The 18156-nt window shown below is 35.5% G+C and overlaps 2 protein-coding genes across 5 annotated transcripts; both read left to right on the top strand.

Annotated features, from left to right (window-relative positions):
• The first annotated feature begins 5087 nt into the window (after positions 1 to 5087).
• Positions 5088 to 12876, top strand: LOC147295519 (protein PHYTOCHROME-DEPENDENT LATE-FLOWERING-like). Its single transcript, XM_086233764.1, has 12 exons — positions 5088 to 5223; positions 6162 to 6243; positions 6329 to 6393; positions 6480 to 6542; positions 7549 to 7629; positions 8208 to 8366; positions 8463 to 8561; positions 8883 to 10084; positions 10189 to 10421; positions 10545 to 10696; positions 11302 to 11340; positions 11451 to 12876. Exons 1-12 carry the CDS (start codon positions 5104 to 5106, stop codon positions 12561 to 12563), a joined length of 3408 nt encoding a protein of 1135 aa, XP_086089890.1. The 5' UTR covers positions 5088 to 5103; the 3' UTR covers positions 12564 to 12876.
• Positions 12877 to 13650: 774 nt separating this feature from the next.
• On the top strand, positions 13651 to 17802 carry LOC147295518 (2-oxoglutarate and iron-dependent oxygenase domain-containing protein CP2-like). 4 transcript variants are annotated; one of them, XR_015120375.1, is made up of 9 exons: positions 13651 to 14079; positions 14586 to 14633; positions 14840 to 15016; positions 15092 to 15242; positions 15352 to 15438; positions 15916 to 16040; positions 16459 to 16540; positions 17262 to 17373; positions 17470 to 17802. XR_015120375.1 is itself a non-coding variant. In XM_086232134.1 (9 exons), the coding sequence occupies exons 1-9, from the start codon at positions 13798 to 13800 to the stop codon at positions 17500 to 17502; spliced, it is 1119 nt and encodes a 372-aa protein (XP_086088260.1). In that variant the 5' UTR covers positions 13651 to 13797; the 3' UTR covers positions 17503 to 17802. The 4 variants fall into 4 exon arrangements, 3 of the variants coding, with proteins under 3 accessions (XP_086088260.1, XP_086088259.1, XP_086088261.1); XM_086232134.1 differs by having other exon boundaries at positions 15367 to 15438; positions 16422 to 16540; XM_086232133.1 differs by having other exon boundaries at positions 16422 to 16540.
• Positions 17803 to 18156: the final 354 nt, after the last annotated feature.

The raw sequence follows: 18156 nt of genomic DNA, 5'->3' as shown, positions 1-18156 counted from the left end.
GTGAGAGAAGGAGAGAAGAGTCTTTTTCCCTTGATATTTTTTATTTCTTTTAGAAAGGGTGTGCAAAAAGAAATTTATGAGTGTGCAAATAGCAGCCCTCTTATTGTATCATCGTGTGATTACCAGATTACCCCCTATTGAATGACCATTTTATCCTTCGGACCTTCGCAACATTTTTTGTCCAATCACAAATTCTTGTTGGTGAAAAATCGAAAATGCCGAGAATTAAAATCACGTACGCAAAGGGTATTATCGTCCATACAACTTACAAGGAAAAGGGATTCGGGGACATAATGGGTCGGGCGCTATTACCCTCGAGTCTCACCTAACAATTGACAACTTATTACTAAAATAAACAAAGTTTCATTCATTTTAACTATTAAATTTCAATAATTTTTTAATTTAGGTATTAAAATTAAATAACATTTTAGATTAGGTACCAGTTGAAAAGTTAAACAAAATAATAAAATAAAAAGTATTATAATTTACAAATATTACATCGCATGCCACTATAATAAAAAATATATTACATTAATTTATACTATATTGTATTAAAAAAAAAATCAATCCAGTCACAACTTAACTGTGACTGTCTTGGTAAATTGAAAGAGACAACTCACACTACTATATTATGTATTATTTGGAGTAAAAGTATTGTTTTGACCTCTATTTATACTATATTATAGTATAATTTCTCTATAAAAAATTCAATTAAGTCACAACTTAAGTGTGACTGTTGCACAACTTAGATGTGACTGTCGTTCAATCACAACTAAATTTGAAGTTGTGAGTGTCGTACAGTCACAACTAAATGTGAAGTTGAGACTACATTAGCAAATTTTCAAGATAATATAAAAGCTTGAAGGGCAATTTTGTCAAAATCTTATAAATTTTAACTAACACCCATCATACATCATATGTGGACCAAAAGACAAAAATGTCAAATGGAAAATGCTCAAATCAAAAGGGCCAACATATTTGTGACCTAATCTAAAAAACTACATTTAAATTTAGTTGTTCAATTGAAATATTATATGGTATTCATGCTATACCAAAAAATTATTGAGATTTAGTATTTAATCCTAATTTTTTAAATAAACAAATTGACAACTTATTTTCCAAAATAAATAAATTGACAACTTCGCATGTGGCTGGATTAGGAAATAATCCTCCAATGGAAGTCGACAAAAGACCTCCTCCTTCGTGATTCACTATTGAAAAAAAATTATTAGGTATAACTGATACATAGACATGTAGTGTAACCAATTTAACATGTAAGAGTATTATTGAATGATATATTTATATTAGTATGGTATAATATTAATAATATTTACTCATATTATGATGCGTTGGATTGGTTATATCACTTGGCGGTGTATTGGTTATACATAATAATTTTTCCACCATTTAACACTTGCATGACAAGGAGCTAGGCTTGGGCATCGGGCAGGTGGCTTGGCTTGGAGCCTAAACCATCTCTGACTATACGAGTCAGATGAAGTCGGCTCGGGTCGAAGCAGTTAGAAATGGTTTGGCTGAGAGAAGGAGAATAGTGAGATAGAAGAGAAAAGTGAGGTCGAAAACGGCTTGGACGGGTCGGAGCAGTCGGAAACCATCTTTCTCTCTCGCATGCAACTCTCTCTCTCTCTCCCTTACAACTCTTTCTTTCTCGCCTGCAACTCTCTCTCTCATCTCTCACTCTCTTGCGGCTCGATTCGACTTCGGCGGGCAGTAGAGAATGGAACCCGCCACCTGAGCCTTCTCTATCGGGGTGGGTCGGCTTAAGGCTAAACGGTCGACGATGAGGTCAGAACAACGGGTCAGACGAGTTGATGCCCACCCCTACAAGGAGTACTTAGGCCAAGGATGATTTTCCCCATGCAAGAATCATATGATATTACTTAAAAATATAATTAATAAATGAACATTTGCAAAAGAAATATAACTCAATACACTTATGCTATCTCATTATACCTTATTACAGTAACATAATTCTGTCACATAAAGTAATATCGTGGTAATGTGTAAAAATTGTATAGTCAATTGAAGAAGTTAAAATACTAATATCATTCTTATACTTTTAAGAACTTCCCTTTTTACCTTGATGTTTTATTATTCATGCCCTGATACACTAATCATCGTACTCTAAACAAAATTTCAACCAGTAAACTTTTCTATAATGTAGGTAATTTTTATATGAGAAATTATAATTTAGATAAAATTAAACCTCTTGTTTCTTTGCACTTTCATTTATATACCTTATGACATCTCATATTTTACCTTGTCACCTACTTATAGCTTATTTGTACCTTCCAACAATCCCCGCCCTACCCCCGTAGGAACTTCAACCCGCCATTTAGCTCAGCCCACCATTCAAATTATTCAATATTTCAATTTCATGTGCATCTTGAAAACCCAGCTATACATTCCAAATATAAAGGTAATGATAAATAAGTTAAAATAAAAGGGTTCATACGCAATACAGCCCACATTTTAAAAAATAAAACCATAATATTGCATATAGTGCATCAGTGCATGTCATTATCAAATGGTTAAATAATACCATAATTATTAGGGTACGAAACAAGAGTACACCAAGGTAACATAACAGGTGGCTCCGCCAGTCCGCCAGTCCGCCACTACGTGCAACTGTAATGTGATTGTCAATTTGCAAGGACGAGAGGCTAGGGTAGGTTGGGCCTCTGGGGATTTCGATTTGAGGGCTGAGCCTGGGGAGTGGATGGATTGGGATAATATATGAACTTAGAATTTTCTTTTGGAATGGGCTGAGCTATATAACTAGGCCCAAACAACTCATAGCTTGGTACTTGCGCATATGTATTTGGTTGTTTTGATGTAAACATTCAAATAAAAAATATATTGTTTTTCTATGGTTGATAAATAAAAGAATGATGACCCAAAACTTTCCAAATATTGTTTAGGTTATATTTTTTTAATCTAAAGGAGAGAGAATTTGAATTTGAATTCTTCGGAATTTGAACTTGAATTATCTCACAACATGAGAAAAATATCACTAGATTAGTTGCTAATTGGTAAAACACGTAATAATTTATAGACAAACAAAATATTGATCCCACTATAATGGCTATTATGAGAGACTAATTTTGAAGAATTATTATATAAGAGCTCTTTAGAGTAATCTAATGACACATATTTTTATTAACTTAAAACATCACTCAATACTCATTTTCTTAGTTAATAACACTTTTTAAATTACTAACCCTTCAAAAAAATCATTCAAACTCATTATTCCTCATCCCCACTTTGACTTCGGGCTAGTTTGGTATTGTAGTGTGAAAAAACAGCTGTGAGGTAAAACAGTTGTGAAGTAAAGTCAGCTGTAAAGTAAAGCAGCTGAGTGTTCGGTAAAGTATGTTTTCAAAAGTACTGTGAGTGCAAAAAATAGTATCAAAGTGTTTGGTAAATGTTAATGTAAAAGTGCTGTGACTGTGTATAATTACTAAAATAGACATGATGCTAAAAGTGTCTTTCACTTATTTGTTTGGTAAAAATAAAATGTGTTTTACTTGTTTTTTTAATTTTTGGCTACAAATTTTTATTAGCATTAATTTTTTCTAAGAACAACATTATTAAATAAGTATGTCTATTATTTCTTTAGGTATATTATAATTTTAATCATGCAAATAAAATATCATAATTAATTATCACAATATAAAATATAACTAACAATGGACATATTTTTTAATTTAAAATAAACAAATTAAAAATATAAAAATAAATGAGGATATTATGGGTAAAATAAAATATTCATTGTTGCTGTGATTCACTACAGTTTTCAAAAGTACCTAGAAATCTGCTTTCAGTTTTTGTTGTGGGGAGTTGAGAATTGTGGGAAAAAACAGTTTTAAATTTTTTTACCAAACACCAAAACTGCTGTAGGTGATTGAGAATTGTCGTCCACAGCAGCTTTTGGGTCTTCCACCGCAATCTCAAACGGGGCCTTCATCCGTTGGCATGTTCACCTCATATCCTCTTAGGACCCGTTTGGTTCACAAAATTGATTTAATAAGAAATCAATTCATTTGCATTTTATAGGGGAGGGAATTTGAAATAATAGCAAGGTTAGTTTTGTAAAAAAAAAAAACAATAAATGTTTTCCCAAGAGGGGGAAAACAAAACCCAAGCTGGAGCAAGAGTTTCATTTTCTTCTCAATAAGGCATCAGATTTCCTTAGATTAGAAATTGATTTTCCTTTCATGTGCTTACCAAATATAATAATGAAATTGATTTATCTTTTTCAGGTCTTCAAAGCCTGAATCAAACGAATTTTTAAGGTGCTGAATGAAGATTGTGAAGGCTGCATGTTTAGTTTTAATTTCTTCAAAAAATTAAAACATAACATAAATATGACAAATCATGTGCCACTTGATTAAATCTAAAAATTATTATAAAACAATTCTTCACAATTCCTCAAAATTAGTCCTTCGTAATAACCAGGCTCTTTAGCCCACACCAAAGATAATAATTAATTCGACTGTAACCTTTATGTTCCTTGACTTCAAACCTTCTTAAGAAAAATGTCTAACTCATAATTCTAAGATTTTTCTTAGTGTACATAAAGGACAATGGAGCCCAACTAGATCACATCATTCCCTAGAAGGTAATAAATAAGCATTTAAGATGCAAATAAGACCAAATCTTTTCCCAGCAAATCTTCAACATGACCAACACATTTCATTCATGCAACCAGAGCGTTCCAAAGTGGCCGTTGCCTTTACACCAATGTCCAAGAAAATCCCAAAAGTGAATTAAATATAAAATAAGATTGAAGCTAGAAGAAGGCTTTAGAAGTAAATTAATCAATAAACAGCGGTTATAAAGTATAAACCAGTTGTTAGGACCTGAATGGTTACTACGTGTTAGTCTTCATGGCTAAGTTAGCAGCCTGTAAATTAGGACACTCCAAAAACCAGAACGTAATGGGCAGTTTTCGCTACAACTAGGGTAGTGCCCCCACATCTCTCAAACCCAAATATATATACAAACATTTATACATAAACCAGCTTCCCTCTTGCTCTGTAACCAAAAGGTGTTTGAGGAAATTCCTGAATGAAGTGAGTCATGGGGGTGTCTTTCAAGGTTTCAAAGGCGGGAACGAGGTACAAACCAAAGCTGCTTCCGACGGAGGACAAAGACCATGAAAATGGCTCGGTTTCTGACTCTCGGCAGAGAGATAACGAGGTCTGTATATGATACGAGTTTTTCACCAGCCAACCCGTTATGAAATCTGTTTCATATTATTTTCTCGATGGGTTTTTCTTTATCGATTCGTTGTCTTAGCGTCTTTGTTGGATTTGGGTTTCGATTTTTGGTGACATTTCAGGCGTTTTGGTTAATGGGTTTTCTGTTTTTCTGTCATTGAGTTACGTTGCTTGCATACTTAAAGTTAATAGTGGAGTGTGGATATATATATATATATATATATATATATTTTTTTTTTTTTCAATTAGTTCATTTGTCTTTCCACTTAACATTGCTTTGCATTTTTGGGAGCTATCTTTGGGATTCGGGGAGGCAATGCTAAGTGGTTTGTAACTTGGTATTGGGAGCTAGATTGCAAGAATAAGTTAACTATTTACCGTTTTTTGTCTTTTTTTATTGTTTTTTTGTCGACGTTGTTTTGAAGAATGTTTGTTTATTAGTTAATTATTTATTTCATTTAATTTAAGCGTGTAGCAATTGCCATTTATTAATTTATTTGTTTACTACTATATTTATGGTTCATGGTTTAGTCTGAACAAAGAATGGTCCTTTTTTCTTTTTAAATACTCTAGTTAACCAATTAGATGTTTAGTTGAATTAAGTGGTGTCCCTGAACACTTATTTTCAATTGCTTGCAATTAAGTTTTTTAAATTGTTAAATCTTTTAATGGTTGGTGATGAGTGAGGTTGGTCTTTCAGGATCTTAAGTCAACAATTGTTTAATAGATTTGAAAATTTAAGGCAGGATGAATCCAGTGACATTTTTAATCATGTTAAGGCAGGATGAATCCAGTGACTGTAGGGTGAAGCTCATGAAAAGTTGAGCTATTAAAGTAATACTCCCCCCCCCCCCTCCTTTTATCATTTTATTCCAGAAACTAGTCTGCATGAAGTCTTAGTATGTAATTATGATGAAGGTTAATTCTGCTGGGATGGGAGCTAAGGTTGCTGATTCTTCAAGCGTACAAGTCAAGTCTGGACGGCACTCAGTTTCAGACGGTAATGCAGCCCACTTTGATCTTGTAATCATGATCGATGTGCCGAGAAGCCTTTCGTATTTGACTGACAGTCTATTTTCATGCAGATCTTGAGGTATCGTTTTCACTGAATTTGTTTCCGAATGGTTTTTCTGTGGGAAAAGCTACTGAGGTTAGCAATCATTTCAATAGACACTTACAGAAAGTACTTGGCATTTAATATAGTATCGTATGTAATTCTTCCACTGACTGTTGCAGTTGTTCAATGATGTACCAAAACAATTGGATCCATATGATAGAGCATCAGAGACACTTTTTTCTGTAAGTCTGTTATTCATTATAATCGTAGTTCAATTTAGAGGAAATGTTGAAGCAGTGACCTGAAGTTTTTGATAACCAAATGATGTTAATTAGGCTACAAGTCTATTTATCGATGGTTCAGTCATTCTCCTTCGCACTCATGTTTGACTGTTATAGTGATTTGAGTTTTAGACCTTTTCTCATGGAAATACCTTGTCCAATTGTTGGCTTGACCAATTTGGAGTTTGTAAAGAATTTACGTAGTTCAATGAATAGATGTTAGAGAATGTGTATCATAACTAATGGTTGGTGGGTTTCTTTGCTCATTTTAAGAGAAACTTATAATACATCAATGCTACACTGTGGTATGTCAGTAGTGTAGTTTGACTTGATTGTTAAGGCAATTGTATGGCTGTTCTGCTTACACATGCAAAGTCAGTCTCATAGTCAAGTAATACGTTACACAAAGCACATGCACAAGAGCTTATATGGAGCCATGCTATCTTGTTGTCCTACTTGGATCTTGGAGGGTTGTGTCATGTCCAGTGGCTTTTCTTGATGCCAATGGTTGATTGGAAATTCTACTTGTGTAGCTTGTGCAGTATTTCTTGCTTGTTAATTGTTTAAGTTCATCTAGCATTGACTGTCAGATACTCTTCAGTTAAATTTAAAGATAGGAAGGTCAATTGCCATACTTGAGCATTTCATATTCAGATAAAAGGTTTATTTTCCTTTCCTCAATGCAACAGGCAATATCATCCTGAATTTGTAGGGCACTATTGGATAGAACTATCAAAAGAAAATCTCTACATTTATGGGCTTGTATTTATGTGTTCTGATATTGAACATTCAAATGCTGGCATGAAGGAGATGAAATTTTGATATCTTCTTTTTCTTTTGTTAAGCATGACAATTTCTGAATATATTCAACTTTAAAATAGTTCTATTATATTGAAGGCAAGTTGCAGTTTCTTAACTGTCTATTTAACAGTCATATTTTATCTTCCATGTTTGTTATTTGCATTAGGCGATTGAGTGCGGTTGGTTACCTGGAGATATCTTTGATGATTTGCCCTGCAAATATGTCAATGGAGCCATTCTTTGTGAGGTGAGGTAAAGCTATAAATATGTGTTTATATATTTTAAAGATCATTCCTCTATCCTTAGATTTTAGCTTAGTGTTATATGACCATTGCCAATGGAGCCATTCTTTGTGAGGTGAGGTAAAGCTACAAATATGTGTTTATATATTTTAAAGATCATTCCTCTGTCCTTAGATTTTAGCTTTAGTGTTATATGACCATTGCCATTAGGTATAGTAGTTTTGTCTTCTTGAAAGGAACCACAAGGCTTCTATAATAAGCATGATTATATATTTCATTCAATTTGTATTAAGTTTAGGAATGCATATCTCTACCATGCTTCAATATCTTCCGAAATAAGATTTAATCAAAACTAAGAATTTCAATTTCCCAGGTTATATTTTTCCTCAGTACACATAAAATTGTCTCTTTGAAATGCATGGATTCCTCCAACGGATCCAATTTTTAGTGATGCAATGAGATGGTTTCTTCTTCCATAGGTTGCCAAATGCCTACAAAGAAAATTTATGCAATTTTAAATGATCAGAGTTTTCTGACTTGGATTGTAAAATTTACACTAACTGATAGAGATGCTTCCTCGCAGATTAAAGATTATCGTGGTTGTTTGATCCAAGGTAGAGGTACTGGTTCTACGGAAAAGTTTCCAATTGTTCATAAGGTTCTCCTACATATGCGTATGGAAAATGTTGTCAAGGACATCTTGTCAATCTCTGATGATTCTTGGACCTACAGAGACTTGTTGGTTGGTAAACTTTCATAGTGAACATTTGCAGGCTCCTTGGCCTTCTGCTCAAGCATATTGCGCTTTTCTTATATTCACTTCCTTGTTCTTGTTCAGGAAGTTGAATCCCACATTCTCAAGGCTTTGCAACCTGATCTTCATCTAAATCCACAGCCATTGCAAGACAGATATTCTGGAGAACCCTTAACCAAGAAGGTACTGGTAGTGATAAAAATTCTAGTAATTTCTGCCAAAGTTCCAAATTGTATGAAGCATATTAAAAGTGTCCATTCGTCCTCATGTGTAGTTCATTTACAACTGACTGTGATTATGGAAAGTAGTTTACTTTTTAGTAGCATTTCCAGTTGTTAGATCTTCTTTGTTATTCCATTTTGGATCTTTCTATGCATTGAGTAAACCTTATTTAAATTTAAGTTATAATTCCAATTGCCAATTGGGAAATAAATCTATCTCTTTGGCAGCCTGCATGATTAAATGTTAACTTAAAGGTTGGCTGATTCTTGGCATTTGTAGCAGGTCAATCTTGGAATTATGTGGAGCTGGAAAAAGAGAAAGCTGTGTAATGCATCCAACACTGGCCTAGATCTCAGCAACTCATATCATGTAACAGACATTCCTGCTAATTGTGCTACTCAGAATTGCAGCTCTCTACTTGATCTATCATATCAAGAAAGAGGAGTTACATTTTCGGAGCAGAATGTATCAACCTCTTCTGTTAATCCTCAAGGAAACAACATTCTACTAGAGAACTCACAATCCAATCCTTTGACACCGCAGACTAAATTTAAAGTAGGAGACAGTTGCAACCAGTCTGCTTTAACAGTGATGAGCACATCTAATGTTGTCTCTAAATCCAAACGAAGTCTTACTGACTCTAATAATGATTTGAGTAAATCCAGTTCATTGGTTCTTGGTGTGAGGGGCAGATGTGAAACACAGGAACTTCAAGGATCTCTTCTTAAGAAACCCAAGCAAGAGCCTGTGGACATATCTTATCAGAAGCTTACTGGAAGCCAAACTGAAAACAGTCTTCAACCTTATCTACAGTGGAATAACAAGCTGATGCATCAGCGAACTGAGGACGAAAAAGTTTTACATGAAAGATTTCAGGACAAAGTGCATCCCTCACTGGTAATAAATAATTGCCAGACAAAAAGTTTTCAAGGAATCTCAGAGATGCAGGGTGGAGTGGCCACTTCTGTTGTTAAATTAGAGCCTGCCCAAGCTAGTTTCCCCAATTCGAATGCTAGGATGATTAAAGATAAGCCCTGTGTGATGGGCAGGAGACTTATTCAGTCTAAGCTTCTGCAATCACAGAAGCAACAGTCATCACCTCTATTGAGAGACAATATACCCACTGATACATCATTGAATTGCCTGGATCAACCTGTTGACAAAAATATAAGAAACAGAAGTGTCACTCAAATGAGGAAGGATTTGGAGAAATGTCAGGTTATGACTGGTGAGAGACATGCATCTGCAAGTTCTCAAAATATAAATTATTTGCCAACAGAGGTATCTGTTCCTGCAAAGCGGAAAAAAATTCCTCGTCCTAAATGCTCCAGCATAAAGATAGTTGATTCTAGTACTAGCATGAGCAATGTCAATGCTGCTAATGCAACTCACATTTCAACAAATCTTACTTCACCCCAGCCATCAGAAGTTGAAGTTGACTCTTTCCTTGAGAGGTTATTGAAGATTCAAGCGGTAACTAAGAGGTAATATCATGTTTAAAGCCACACGACCGACACCAGTTATACAACAAATGCTTGTATTTATGTGCGCTTGTTATGACTTATGATGTGTATTGATTTTAAAGCAGGTATGGACTACACAACAGGAAGTGCAAATTGGAAATTTGTTTGAAGAAGAAGCCCGTTTTTCCCATAACTTCATTGGTTGCTTTCCAACTCTTAGCTTCAAATAATCATAATGGGAAGTTGGAGAATACTTCCACAGATAAAATTTCTCTGTCAAAATGCTCCATGGACTGGGGGATCGGTATCTGTAAAATGAGGACATTGACTTTTCTACGCCAGTCTCATATCCATCGAGGTGAGGAACTGATTCTGTTTGTCTCCTAGACACACGACACACATACTCATGCATACATTTGTATTTTTTCACTCCTTGATTGGTACCTTTCTTCTCTTTCTGTGTAATTCTATGCCATCATAGGAAATGAGATTCCCATGGTTGATAGAGAGGCTCAGGTCAGATTGGTGATACTGAAGCTTAATGAGGGAAGGGTAGACGCAAGTGTTCTATATGGAATTGAAGAAGATGTGTTTTCCATTGATTATCCTCTCTTTCCAGGCTTTCCAAGCACTGTGAGTAGCCATTTGTGATTACTGAGAGTTTCTTTTTCTGATGTATGACTGTGACATTCCTTCTGTGTTTGTTGTATATTAACTTATACTGCTGTCTATCTTATATTGTAAAGCCCGGAATTTCCAGGTCATTCCTTGTTATTGCAAGTAACTAATGAGCTGTTTCTGATATCTTTTATCAACAACTTCTGAATTGTGGTGTCTTGTGTTTTTTTCAGATTTTTTTCTTGACATTCTTACACTTCATTCCTTGGATTCCTCATTTCAATTATACTTTCCTTATTCCAAAATTTTAATGTGGCAAAATGACTTCCACATTCAGTCTATTCGGCAATTACTCTTATAATTCAACAGAAATAAGTTTAGGAAAAGGTGGTGTAAATGATGTTCAATGATGCATGTATCCCAAGGACTTCATGCTTTTTCCAGACTTTTATTGTTAATGAAACAAACAATAAATATATACAGTCTCCAATAGAGAACTGCTGTATATAATTATAAAATGAAGCCAATATACATCTTAGAATTCTGTTGCTGTATGATTTGATGAAGAAAGCATCTGATTTAATATATGGTTCTGACGTTTGTGTATATGCATTTGGCAGCATTCTGCAAACCTCTTGGCTACTCAGTTCACTTCATTGGTAGGTTTAGTGTTGGGGATTTGTTATGAACTAGTTTTCGTTCTTTCACAGCATAAAGTAATACTTATTTACTTCTTTATTTCTTCTTTTTTTTTTTTTTTTTGGTATAGATGGTGCATGAAGGATACTACCTAGCTAGTGATCAAGTAGAGCCTACACCTCTCAAGGTTGATGGTGGTTTGAGCAGTCAGTGGCGTAGTGTTAATATTAGTGGTATTGCCACTCCATCAGCTCGAACAATCGGGCTACCTTCGTCCTCTACTCTGACCCAAGGGTTATCACCTTTCAGACTCAGACCCATGTCCAGCATCATGTCCTCCCATAACTCCATGCAACTACTATCACATAACATTTTCTCTGGAGGCCAATCGCTCCCAGCTGAAAACACACAGTCCAAGCAACCGCTCGACAATGCTGCACAAGTCAATTGCATGAGGCCGCAATTGCAGCAGATTCAGAATAAGCGTGCCAATTTGCTGTATCAGAGTCTGCAAATACAAAAACAACAAAATGAACATGCACAGAGAAGATCGATGGTTGGAGGGTTGGGTGCGACTGCAGGTGGTCTTGGTATGATTCAACAGGGTGGTGGAATCCAGGGACTCGGAAATGTTGGTCTTGGTTCGTTTGGTAATGGCATTGGAATGAGGTCCTCCACCCCACCTATGGCATTGGGAGGACAGACCTGGATGGGAAATGTAGGTCAGTTTAACAATCTTGGCAGGAAAATATCAAGTTTAAATGATAGCAAGCTACTTGGTCTGATTTCTGATCATTCAGCTGCGTTTCAAAGTAAGCTGAGGTCAGCAGAAGGCCAAGGGAAAGCCTTGATGAGTGGAGTTCCAGTTCAAAGAAATGCAGGAGAGGTCCCAATGCAGTACATATCAAATATTCCAGACATGGCTTGTAAGTTAAGCAACCAGAAGCAGCTACAATTACAGATGCATCAACCAGAAATGAGATCATCACCCCAGCAATCACAACAAAATATTGTGCAGCAACAGCAGGAAATGATGCCATTGCCCCTGCATCCGGAAGCAACCAGCTTAGCCCAGCATGTGGGTTCACCTCAGAGCCATGTAAGCTCTCATCAACAATTTGACCAACAGTCTCCAGTGAGTCAACTGAGCTTAGAATCAGCACTACAGCAGGTCAATGTAATGGTGGGTTATGGAAGTCCAGAGCTGAGCTCTCACACTCATGGGTCTGTGGGTACTGGGTAGTAACAAAATGTAAGCTCAATGGGTGTTGTTTTTCAAGGGATGGAAGGACAGTCATGAACCAACAGGTAGGATTTAGCGAGAACGAAGGTTTTTGGGTGGACCAGGTGGGGGGTGTAGATAGGCAGGACTGATGTGATCATGTAGATACCAAGATAGGAGGTATACAGCTATTTTGTTTAGAGAAAGAAAAAGGAAGAAAATTGAGCTTCATGTTCCCAGTCTTAACTGTTTAATGGGTTCATTTTGTTGTTTCATCTAGTAGATGTTACATGCAGTGCTAACCTTGTTGCCCAAAGCTATAGTGATTGTGAACTAAAAAATGTGCGTTTTTTTTTTTTATATGGAGATGTGTTTTCGATTGTTTGTCCACCAATACTTTCAATTAAACCTATTCTTTTTTTTTTTACCGTTACATATTAAACTGTCATGTTAATTTTTAAATGAAATCTTATAAAATTATTAACATACTTAACATTTTTATAAATGGATTCAATGTATAATTCATGTCTATTTTGACAATTTGTTTTCGAAAATCCATAAAAGGGGCGGCAAGAATTGAATTTCATCTACTTCACCTATTTCAAATTTTGAACAAAAACAAAATGCTCCTATTCTTACCCAATTCATCCTATCCACCTACATTTTTTTTTATCTTACTAACATTTAAAAAAATCATATTATTTAACATATCTATTCATATTTCAACATACTGCTAAACCCTAATTTTTTTTTTTCTAGTTATGTATGCCGATGGCCTGCACATGCTATGAGAAATTGACAACTCTCAATTTTGTCCAAAATTTTATAACTTTGAGTAAATTTATAAGTTTATAACAACCAAAATTTGTAATTAAAAATTTTAATGAAAATGTATGAGATGATTGAATTTTTTTTTCTTCTTTTCGTTTGTAAGCGACTAAGCGACTTTTATAAAATTTCGGACAAGTTTCCAACACTCCACGTCAAAGCGTCCCCACACTCTAATAAAAAAACGTCCACGTCATCACCAGCCTCGTTTCCTCCTACCTGGACCCCGCATCCAGATCCAGCTTGCACGTCTACTGGTTTAACTAACCAGTCAGGAATTCATACCCTAACCTGTAACTCAAACTTCTTCTTCATCCTCAATTCTCCAAAACCCTAATTCCACCAATTCATTTACTTTCTCTATCTGAAAACCACAATCCCTCTCTCTCGATCCCCTCTCTCCCTCTCTTTCTCTGAGTCCATTTCTATGGACGGCTCAGTGGACCGAAGAAAGCAACCGCCTCAAACGCCGAGCACGGGCAACGGAAACGGCGTCGTTTCGATGAGCTTGACGAACAGGCTGAGACTGAACCCGAACAAGGAGCACAAGGCGGACGACTACGAGGACCTGCAGCAATTGGAGTTTAGTCCCTTGCTCTTCAGCTCGCTGGAGCACTACTTGCCTCCGGGCCTGCTCAATGTGTCACGTGACCTCAAGCTCCAGTACATGAGGGACATTCTGCTACGCTACTCGTCGGAGGCTAATCGAGTAAGAAGAAATGACAACTCTCCTTCTCTCTCTCTCTATATTCTCTCTGTGTGTTTGGTCAGTGCAGGAAACTGAAACTGAATGTGAATGTGGAAGTTTCCAATTCCGTGCGGCGTGTTTTTAAATTATTTTTTTGGATTAGTGTGAAATGAGCGGGCTTGTGTTGCAAACTTGCAATCACAAGAGAATGTGCCATTTCTTTTGAATTCTCCAGAAGTGATTGTTTGTTTGGGTACTGAGAAAATGGATGAAAAGAGACTAAAACAAAATGAAGACTTTAGAAGACATTGGATTTTGGCAATTTGTGAATATACAAATAGCCATCCTTGTTTGAAAATTTGATGTTTACGTGGATTCTAATTTCTGTGTGTAGCCATGGGAGATAAGCTTGTGTAGAGATTATAATTAGTTAAGAACACCATGGGCAATGTGCTCTTTTTAATTAGTCAATGCAACGCCATTATGTCCCTGAAAGGTTCACAGTTTTCCCGTGTTTGAATAAACAGATTCAACGACAAAGACACTACAGGAAGGGGATCTTATCAAACTATCAGGTGCGTCAATTTGCAAATATGCTGTAATATGTGTATTACACCTTTATGGGGGAGTGTTACAGTAAATAGAGTTAAGTCCCTTTTCTTGGTACTTCTGGAATTTAGGAATTGGGTTTTGTATATAATGCATGTTAGTAAACATCAATTGCCTTCATTGACTAAAATATACATACATTTCCTTCTTAACTGTTCCATCCTCTTTGTAGCCTCTACACCGGGAGTTATACACTATGCAAGCTGCAAAGTTCTTTGTCCCCTCGTTTCTCAAAGCAATCAATGAGAATACAGAGGATAGTTTTAGAAGTGTTATGGCTGAACCCTATCCTGGAATTTATACATTTGAAATGCTTCTGCCACATTTCTGTGAATTGTTATTATCTGAGGTATCATTTTGGATATATGTTTATTTTTCCTGTATGTTAGTTTTTCTATTTTCTGACCAGATTCTGATTGCCTAGGTGGAAAATTTTGAAAGGTGGGTCCATGAGACAAAATGCACAATCACGCGACCAAACACAATGAACAGATATGGTGCCGTTCTTGATGACTTTGGCCTGGAAACCATGCTTGACAAATTGATGGATGACCTTATACGCCCTATATCCAAAGGTATTCCATCTCTAATCATTATGAGATTGTGATTAGAAAGAAATTAAAAACACTGTATAAAGGATTGTAACTAATGTTATACTCGTTTTAATGATGGAATTTTATGTAGTTTTCTTTCCTGAAGTTGGTGGATCCACGCTGGATTCTCATCATGGTTTTGTTGTTGAATATGGAATCGATAGGGATGTAGAGCTTGGTAGGTGCTTCCTTATCCATCCGAAAATTTTGGAATTAAATTTTTAAAATTATATTTGTATTTGAAGCCCTCTCTGTCTCTCTTTCTCTGTCTCTGTCTCTCTCTCTCTCTCTCTCTCTCTCTCTCTCTCTCTCTCTCTCTCCTCTATCTGGATGCCATTTCATAAACTGTTCTTTCTAGTTTCTTACTCCAGGGAGTTGTGCTGTATAGTAATACTGAGGCTTTGATATCTAAGTGGAAGATGATACACTCTATTACTTAATTCTACTGATTGACTTTCTTTTAACACAACAGTTTTGATTTATGGTTTTAGCTGATATGACTTCTCCTTATTTATCTTTTCATTTTTTTTGTGTGATTTGTTCAATAATGTATGTCTACCCTTTCCTTTCCTGTCTGTTTTTCATGTTCAAGCCCTGGGAAATAAATCTATAGCTTCTTAAGCTTTTATGGACCCACAGCAGCTTTGTATTGTAGGTTTTCATGTGGATGACTCAGAAGTCACCTTGAATGTTTGCTTGGGCAAGCAATTTTCTGGTGGAGAATTGTTCTTTCGAGGTGTTCGATGCGATAAACATGTGAATTCAGAGACACAAATGGAGGTATGCTAATCTTTAAGATCTTTTTTTTTTTTTTAATACAGTATTTTATGTGAGGTCACGCTGTTCAACTTCTAGAAGTAGAAATGCTTTAGGTATCATATTCGATTTCATTCTAATTCATGATAATTATATTGGTAGGCAGCAAGTTGCATATCTAGTATGCAAATTGAAAAATTGTTATGTCACAATATGGTCATGAACTATGAATGTCTCATCTTCAGTAGCTGCTTTATGAAATCAAGTGCATATTTAGTTGAATAACATAATAGACTAAGTATAGAGTACTCATATCCTTTTCTTTTGGGCTTTGGTGCCCACTGCACTGAAAAAAAATATATTATATTTTCTTCTATTTTCTTATTTATTTTTGTACATTCATAGGAAACCTTCGATTATACTCATGTTCCGGGACATGCAGTTCTTCATCGTGGTCGCCATCGGCATGGTGCTAGAGCCACAACTTCTGGGCGTCGAGTCAACTTACTACTATGGTGCAGAAGGTACCTTTCTCCTTCACTTTTTTAGCCCCTTAAAAGAAATTCAAGAAACCTAACTTGAGGATTTCAAGGATATCACCATCTCCCCAAGGTCTAGTACATCTCGAACCTGCTCTATGTGAAAAAGGTATCCAATTAATGCAACTTATGAATTTGTTCGCGGTTTGATATAAGTTGATATAGGTGTAATGCATACAAGAAATATTTGGAACTCAAATGTTTTAGAGGACTGGTCTTAGAGTAGTGAAATATTAGAAATTTGGGAGTTTCCAAAACATGATGGTTTCCCCTAAGCATACTGTCATGGTTGTTCTCTCAATTGATTGTGCATAATGCACAACACGCTAAATGGCATTGAAAACATAGCATCTTCTTTTTTGGCAAGTTAAAAAAACGTAACATTTTATTTAAAAAGAAAATATTATCTAAGAAAATTAATGGAATACTCTAAGAAAGGCTAAAAAAGACTTTGAATGTTTGTCTGGTTTGGGCTTTGGAAATTTACAGTATTTCTGATTTAATTTAAAGCAGCCAACAAAAGAATAGATTCTTAATTCATTTTGGGCCTGCATGTTTGTTTGGGTATTTGACTCTTAGTTTTATAGAAGCTTTTCTATGTATCCTTACAGTAAACGTCAATCCTCTGGTTATACTGTAAGGATTATTTTAATTATGTAGTGCTGTTTTTCAATTTGCTCAATTTGCATTCACAATCTTCTTGTAGTTCGGTCTTTAGAGAGCTGAGGAAATATCAGAAAGATTTTTCTAGCTGGTGTGGAGATTGCCAACGTGAGAAGAAAGAAAGGCAGCGTCAATCGATTGCTGCCACCAAATTGGTATTGAAAATTTGATATGAAAAAAGAGGGAAATAAATCAGCATGTTTTTAATGTTTGGCAAATATTAATCTCCTGTCATCTCATGTTTTTTTCAGGAATTAATAAAGAGAGATGAAAAATCTACTTGAGCTGTTCGACATGCAACTTTTGCTTGTGAAGTTGTAAATTTACAAAATCTCATCATTATCAACACATAGATGTTTTTTATTTATTATTTTTTAAAATTTTTAGTAATACATTTTAGTTAGGCTATTTGTTAGTAATATGAAAGGCCGGTGGTGTTGTCTTTGGCCTTTACTGTGCTTCAATGCTTTTGCAAGCTTGTTGTACTCGTACATACAGAGCTTGTCAATTAACTGTGATGTTGTGCTACTCTTTTGTAGTTGAATACAATCTGCTTTAAGTTGATGATAGTAGTTCATTTGCAATATAGATCAGCTTCTTTTTTCGATTTGGAATATTGGCTTTGCAATTTTCTGTTTATTTATTTACATTTTAAATAAAAATAGATTATTGGAGATCAAGATCATGGCAGATAATGAGGTCAAGTAAAGGACGCTTCATGGTAGGTATGGGTCGTTGTGTTTTTTTTTTTTAAAAGAGTTTCAGGTTGATCTGAGACAACCTTTGGTACCGTTGGATCTTACCCAAAACCATCATCTGTTTGACCCGGTCCATGGCTTGATCAAAGTATCCGAGTCAAACATTCTTTCTGAGTTATCACATCTCGTAGGTCTACCGAGAAAGTCTTACCCAGATCCCCACAAGTCACAACACACTAA

Source organism: Dryas octopetala, chromosome 2 (genome assembly GCF_963921425.1).
Source record: "Dryas octopetala chromosome 2, drDryOcto1.1, whole genome shotgun sequence".
NCBI lineage: Eukaryota > Viridiplantae > Streptophyta > Magnoliopsida > Rosales > Rosaceae > Dryas > Dryas octopetala.
The sequence above is the reverse complement of the archived record's forward strand: the minus strand, read 5'-3'. Positions and strand labels throughout refer to the sequence as shown.

Excerpts from the sequence above, each read along its gene's own strand:
- LOC147295518 (XM_086232133.1), top strand. The coding sequence starts at position 13,798 with ATGGACGGCTCAGTGGACCGAAGAAAGCAACCGCCTCAAACGCCGAGC. Across the intron at positions 14,634-14,839 it reads GGATCTTATCAAACTATCAG|CCTCTACACCGGGAGTTATA; the intron begins GTGCGTCAATTT and ends TCCTCTTTGTAG. Across the intron at positions 15,017-15,091 it reads GTGAATTGTTATTATCTGAG|GTGGAAAATTTTGAAAGGTG; the intron begins GTATCATTTTGG and ends CTGATTGCCTAG.
- LOC147295519 (XM_086233764.1), top strand. The coding sequence starts at position 5,104 with ATGGGGGTGTCTTTCAAGGTTTCAAAGGCGGGAACGAGGTACAAACCA. Across the intron at positions 10,085-10,188 it reads ATTCAAGCGGTAACTAAGAG|GTATGGACTACACAACAGGA; the intron begins GTAATATCATGT and ends ATTTTAAAGCAG. Across the intron at positions 10,422-10,544 it reads CCAGTCTCATATCCATCGAG|GAAATGAGATTCCCATGGTT; the intron begins GTGAGGAACTGA and ends ATGCCATCATAG.